We start from the raw sequence: 7512 nt of genomic DNA, 5'->3' as shown, positions 1-7512 counted from the left end.
AAGTGAGAAAAGTCATGGATGGTTCCTCAGATGATGACACTTAATGGAGAAATCTGCTGTGGTTATTGTCTCTGTGGGAATAACAACAGCAATAAAAAGAAAAGCTGCATTACCCCAAATATTATTTCTGAATTACTGTGCCAAGCTATATTATTAAAATCTCCAAAACCTTGCCTTTTAAGTTGATTTATGAAGACACAAGGGTGTTTTTTTAAATGTTGATTTTTTCATATAATTTTACACTTTCAGAAATGTTGCAAGAAAACTACAAAGAGCTTTTTCATTCACCAAGTGTTCACAGTTTGCTTCTTTAGCTATACATTTTCATACAATGTATTATACATATACATAGACATTTATGTGTATGTACATACATGTATATTCTATATGTAAACTGCACCATATGAGAGTAATTTGTAGGCATCATGTCTCTTGTATTCATTAATGTTTCAGTGTCTACTTTCATAGACTCTTTTTTTTTTTTTTCAGGTGAAACAATTTTATTTCACAGTTGAATTTAAAACCACAAAGACATTAGGTTCTTCATATAAAAACAGTAGTGCAGATACCCTATACTTTCTAGAAAATTATTATATAGCCCCTCTCAAAGAAAAAAAGCACCCCATTATATGGTTTCAGTTAGGTTACTTGGAAAAAACTTCCTTCCTAAAACACACCATTCCACCACTCAGCATCTTTTGATTCAAAGTATAGATTATTGTCATTCTGGTACATGTTCCTGCATTGTTACGTATTTGATAATACACACTTAGTCTGGTTTATCAATTAATGTTCCATTGGTTCATCAGCCTTTTCTGCAGGTTCATCAGAAGGTTGAGCAGGCTGTGTCTTTCTCTGTGGTCTTTCCTCAAGACCTTCCAGGAATGGAGACACATCATCATCATCATAGATCGTAAACTCTAAGTCTTGACCAACAATTCCAATAGAAACATTCTTTGTAGTTAGGTCCTGCTCTGCAGGAAGTGTCTCTCTTAAGGCACGCAGACCATGTTTAACCAGTTCATTCAAATTACACTCCATAAACTCAGACATACATCTTTCCAAGTAAGTACGTGCTGACTGAGAACGGGCTCCAATGGACATAGCTCTGCAGTCAAAATAGTTTGCAGATGGACAGGTTTGGAAAATATGAGGGCCCATATCATCATAACCAGCAATGAGCAGTCCCACACCATATGGTCTTTGGCCATATCGTTGGGTTGGTATCTGGGTCTTGCTTCCAATTAGCGATACAAGACGAGACATGGGAAGAGGTTTGTCAAATACAAATCTGGAATCCAAACACTCCTGGCGCATGAAATTACATAACAGTCTAGCATCAGCAGTAAGCCCTGCAATTGATATTCCAATATGGTTGTCAACATGGAGAATTTTTTTTTGATGGGCTGCAAGCTCTGATTGTGCCTTCTTCAATGCAACCAACACTGCACGGGATTTCGATTTCAGCCCAACTGTGGCTGAACCTTGCTTGACAGCTTCCATTGCATATTCAATTTGATGAATTCTGCCCTGAGGGCTCCAAACAGTGACATCATTGTCATACTGGTTGCAAAACATGGTTCCGGCATGGGACTGGCTGAGGCCTCCAGAAAAGCTGCAGGTCAAGACTCGATGCCCATAGACTCTTATATAACGTGAGTACCTGTATCAAAGTCAATGGCTACAATATTGATACAATATTTTTGTGGTGATAGAATTAGCCAACCCACAGTATATCACCAATTTTCATCAATTGTCCTGGGAGTGTGATATAAGACTATATTTTATACTGGTACAAAATTCAATCCAGGATCAGCAATCAGTTTAATCATCATGCACCTTTAATCTGTGTTTCTCAGTGTTTCTTTGTCTTTCAAAACTCTGACATTTTTAAAGAGAACAATCCAGTTATTTTGTAGAATATTCCTGAATTTGGGTTTCCACAATATATCATTAATAAATCCAGATTATATATTTTTAGAAGGAATACCACAGACTTGAATTAATTCCATTCTCAGTGCATAATATTAAAAGGCACCTGGTGTAGCTTTCTCTCAATTTTGGTGAGGTTAAATAGCATTAGGTGGTTAAGATGGTCTTTAAGTTAATCCACTACAAAGTATTCTGTGTACCTTCCTATTTAATAATTAATTTGTGTGGGAATATTAGATACTGTATAAATTTTTATACCCCCTAAAACTTTTACTCAATGTTTTAGCATCCATTATTAAGTTTGTGGTCACACAGTTATTACTATTATCATTGAAAATCATGATTACCTCACTCTTTTATTCCTTCTGCAAGTATTAGTTGGTTATTCTACTATAAAGCAACCTTCCCTTTGCTTCTATTTAATAATTTATTCAATCATTTATACAAATATGTACATGACCATTTATTTTATTCCATGAATATTCCATTATAAAGTTTATGTATTTTTGATGTTCAAATCATCCTAGATTTGGCAAGAATAAATAAGCACAATACATCAGGAAAAAAAAAAATACTGATGGAAGACTTCCTCACACATTCAATGCAAGCTAGATGATAATGGATAAAGACATTTAAAGCCCTGAAAGAAAAGAGATCCCACAGATGTTAAAAGGATAATGAGGAAACACTATGAAAATGAACAACTTTACATTCCAACAAACACTGCCACTTAAATAAAATGGACAGATTCCTTGAAAAAACACAAACTAACAGTTACCACACAAGAAGAAATATCAAACTTGAATAACCCATATCTATTCATAAAATTAATTTTGAATTTAAAAACCTTCTAATAAAGTAAACTGTAGAGTTTCACTGGTGAATCCAACCAAATATTTATGAAGAAGTAGTACCATTCCTACTCAAACTTTTTCAGGAAATAAACTGCCTAATTGATTTTATGGGGTTGACATTACCCCCTTACCAAAGAGAGACAAAGATCTTTTGGGAAAAGCATATTAGAAATCACTATTTCTCATGAGCAAAGAAAAAATATTTTCACAAGATATTATTAAATCAAATCTAGCAATATATAAATGTAACCATATATCATGACAATGTAAACGTTATTGCAGGAATACAGCTGTTTAAACTTCTAAAATCAATATAATTCAACAAACTACAATCTACTATACAAACGCTGATGCTCTACAAGATTGTCTCAATCAGTGGGAGAAAATCATGTTACAAAATTCACTTTGATTCATGATAAAACTCTCAGAAAATTAGGAATGGAAGGGATCCTCCTCAATCTTGTGAGAAGCATCTTCAAGAAACCCTACAGCTAAGATCGTATTAAATGGTGAAACACTGCATGCTTTCCCCTGAGATTGGCAACAAGTCAAAGATGAATATACATACCACTCTTTTCAACATTGTATTCAAAATTCTAATGACTGTAATTTAATATTGGCAAGATATAAAACTCAGTAAGATAAAGAAATAATAGGCATCCAGATTAGAAAGGAAGGAAAACAACCTTACTAATTTGCAGATAACATGAATGTCGATATAGAAAGTTGATATGGAAAATCCACAGCAATTTATAAAACAGTTAATAAAACAAATAAGTATCTTTAAAAAATTCACAGAATAAAATATTATTATATAAAAATTGTGTTATTATTGAACATCAATAAACAATTATAACTCAAAAAATCAGTACTATTTTCAATATCATGAAAACCAATATCGAGGGAATAACTTTAACTAAAGAAGTACAAGACATGTCTACTAAAAACCACAGGATACTGCAGAGGTAAATTAAAGAAGACCTAAATAAGTGGAGAGACTCACCATGCTTAACAATGACAAGAATCAATGTGGTTAAGATATCAAGTCTCCTCAAACTGATCTAAAATTGCACTCAATTCCAACCAAAAAAACAAACAAACCAACGAAAAACAGCTGCAGGCATTTTGTGGATATTAGCCATATAATTGCAAAAATTACTTGAGAATGAACATTACCTAGTATACACAGAATATTTGGAAAATGAAAAAAAGGGGGATTTACACTACCTGATTTAACTTTCCATAAATTTGTTCTATTAAGGAGAGTGTGAAATTGACAAAGAAGATATACATATAGACCAATGAAACAAAATAAATAATCGAGAAATAGAGCTGCTAATATATGGTCAGTTCATTTTAAACTAAAGTGCTGAGATAATTACAAGGTGAAATGATAATTTTTGTAACAAATGGTACTGGAAAAATTGTACATACTTCTGAAAAATAAATCTATCTTGACCCTTAGTCACATAAAACAAATAAAAAGAAAACCTTGCAATGTATCATAGATCTATTTTTTAAAAGCTAAAGATATAAAATTTATAAGGGAAATCAAAAGATAAAATCTTTTTGAACTTGTGTTACAGAAAACAATAAAAAAGTTGATAATTTGGATTTCATTAACATTAAAAGTTTTGCTCTGTAAAAAACTACGGGAATATTAGTCTGAGATTGTGAGAAAATATTTGCAAAACATATATTTTATAAAAATTCATATTCAGAATAGGTAAAGAAGTCTTACAACTCAATCATTAGGAGACAAACAAATTCATACACACACACACACACACACACACACACACACACACACACACAAAGGATTTGAGCAGATTCTTCCACAAAGAAGATATATGGGTAGCAAATCACTTCATGAAAATATATTCCTTAATCTTCAACATAATTAAAGATTAAGGAAATGCAAATCAAAACACAGTTAAAGAATACTCCATACCTACAAAAATGTTTGAAAATGAGAAGACTGACAATACCAAATGTGCTGAGAATGTGAAGCAACTAGAAATCTCTTAAATTGCTAATGGGAATGGGAGTGTAAATTGGCAAAGCCAGTTGTGAGAGAGATGAGTAGATGCTAGTTAAGATTAGCATAAGAATTATGTACTACTTCCCATGAGGTTTACCAGTCCTACTTCTAGCCACTTACTCATGAGAAATGAAACATATATTTAGACACAAATTATAAGTAAATGATCATAGGATCTCTAATTATAATGGACAAAAACTGAAAGCAGCCCAAAAGCCCACTACCTAGTGAATGAAAATTAAACTATGAAAACAATCCATTTGCATGACATTCCCAGGGACTATTTTCAACTTAGATGACTAAGTTGAAAATAAGTTATGAAAAGAGATACATGTGAGGAATTGTAATAACAAACTCAGGTGTATCATTATTAAGTCATAAAAGTAAAATAAAAGCTGGTGTTGAAAAGAGTTGTTTCCCTGAAATAGATTGAACTGTGAAATGTAAAATGGAAAGGAACTAGATTCAGAATGTGTAGCCTATTTCAGTTTCTAGAAATGTCACAGTCCAAGGGGGCTTTCCCAGCCAACAGACCAAAGAAGACACTGGGCACTGTCTGAGATATGAGCCTTTACTGGGGAGTTACATACAGGAGTAAGAAAAACAGGCACACTCAAATGGCTCTTACAGCAACAGGTGCAGATACTCTGCATTTTTGGGGGAACTGCTCAAGAGAGTTATAGGGACTTTAGACAAAGATATTCCAAGGGGTCTGAGAGCATAAGTGTGGGAATGGCTGTCATGTGGCACAGGGAAGGGCTGATTGTATTGAACACAAAAGGGGAAGGATTGTAGGTTACTTTGTAGATAACAACAGGAGTGATATCTCTCAGGGAGTTCAGGAAGGAAGGAAGCTATGGATTCACATCTGGTGCAAGAGGCCTGGTTTTACAAGAAAGGGAGGTTAAACCTTAGCTGACTTAGGTCATGCAAGCTGCTGTGTGCACAGTCTTCAAGGCCCTTAGGGAAGGTCCTGGGCCCAGGGCTCCCACAAGAAGGCTGGGGAAGAAGTGCAACATTAATTGTAGAGGAAAATAGAGTCATAGTAGACATTTTGTTTTTTTCATTAATGCAATTTGATCACAAAGAGGAAGTCATGGGAGGCAGCCAGAATCTGGAAGTCAGTGGAAACCAGAAGAGAAAGGATAATGCACCATCATTTGCATTGCCATGTACTAGAAAAGCCAAGGACCAAAGATCATCAGCAGCCAATCTCAGCAAGCCACTGTCTTCAAGGAGAAAGCATCACCTTGCTGATGGACTTCTCCTAGCCTAACCATGACCCAATAAATTTTCATTGTTTCAGCTGACCCATTACATGACATGTGTTTTAGCAGACAGGAAATTAAGACATGAATATACAAAGGACAAAGAGATGATGGAGTGCAGAGACTCTGCATAGCTAAGGTAGAGGATTGGAAAATGGGGATTTGTATTCAAATCTAATTAATAATTATAACAATTGAGGGAAAAAGAGGATAAAATATAAAGATAAATTTAAGAAATTACAAGGGCAGGATTATTGGGAGAAAGGAAGAAGGAATATGATAGACTTGGTACATGAGTTCACTAGAAAAGAGATCTTTAATAATAAAAGATACGGAAAGCATCAGACAACTAAGTGAGTTTTGAGATGGACTCTTCCCATGTTGGGCCAAGTATTATATATCTGTACGGAGACAAAACATGATAAATTTAGTGCCATGTTTAGAACTACTCAATAGAGGAAGAAAAAAACATAGTTGAATCATTTTTAAGCATAAGTGTTTTCTCAATTATGCATTTTCTACTCATTGTTTGCACTGTTTTCAAACTATTGTAAAATAAGTTGATTGAAACTTCTGTTGACATCAATTAAAATAAGTGAAAAACATTTTCGTCTTGATCATTGTGGCTAAATAAAAAGTACAGATATGATAGGTTTTTCTTCCTTAACATATGAAAAGTATATTTCTGTTTCTTGTCAGTTCATGTAAAAGAGAAATATCATCCAGAGACAGATACTGTGATTTCAGATAACCATTGAACAGCATCTATCATTTAATATATTTTCATTGCTTCTGGCCCAGTTCTGTCATCTATTTGAAAAACTTTTCATATAAATGGCACTAATGCTCTTTCACACTGAGTACTGGCAGCTCACAGAGGAATATCATCTAGAAAGTTTTTATCAACTTTTGATTTGTTTTTATAAGAATTGTAAGTGAAATTCACTGTGAATTAACCTTGAAGTCTGAGAATACATCAAATTAAGTACAGTTAGTATAAAGAAAACAATAGGCAAAGTATTAGAAATGTATTTTGAATAATTTGAATTTTCTTTTTATATTTTTAAAATACAGACATTGTGATGTGAATAAAAATTAGTTAAAGTAATCAAATTTACATTTTACACACACACACACACACACACACATATACATACAGAAAGGCATTACTGGCAAAAGTAATACATAATATTTTGCAATGACATAAATCTTCCCATGCAGACCAGTAGACCCTCTCTAAAGGAAAGAGTGTTTGCATTCTTTTTAGTCCTTTCAGAAATAACAGTATAAGCATACCCAATAATGGATTTGAATGTGCTTATCTCCCTATTTTTAATACAGAGGAAATTACTATACATGATATTTTAAACTTGGCTCTTCTCATTTAAGATACTGATTCTAATTCTTGTAGATGTGC

The 7512-nt window shown here is 33.5% G+C and overlaps 1 protein-coding gene across 1 annotated transcript; it reads right to left on the bottom strand.

Moving 5' to 3' along the window:
- Nucleotides 1-786: 786 nt before the first annotated feature.
- On the bottom strand, nt 787-1578 carry LOC119507359 (proteasome subunit alpha type-1-like). The gene has a single exon (XM_037800536.1). The coding sequence runs from the start codon at nt 1576-1578 to the stop codon at nt 787-789; it is 792 nt and encodes a 263-aa protein (XP_037656464.1).
- Nucleotides 1579-7512: the final 5934 nt, after the last annotated feature.

Source organism: Choloepus didactylus, chromosome 12, assembly GCF_015220235.1.
Source record: "Choloepus didactylus isolate mChoDid1 chromosome 12, mChoDid1.pri, whole genome shotgun sequence".
Taxonomy (NCBI): Eukaryota; Metazoa; Chordata; class Mammalia; order Pilosa; family Megalonychidae; genus Choloepus; species Choloepus didactylus.
The sequence above is the reverse complement of the archived record's forward strand: the minus strand, read 5'-3'. Positions and strand labels throughout refer to the sequence as shown.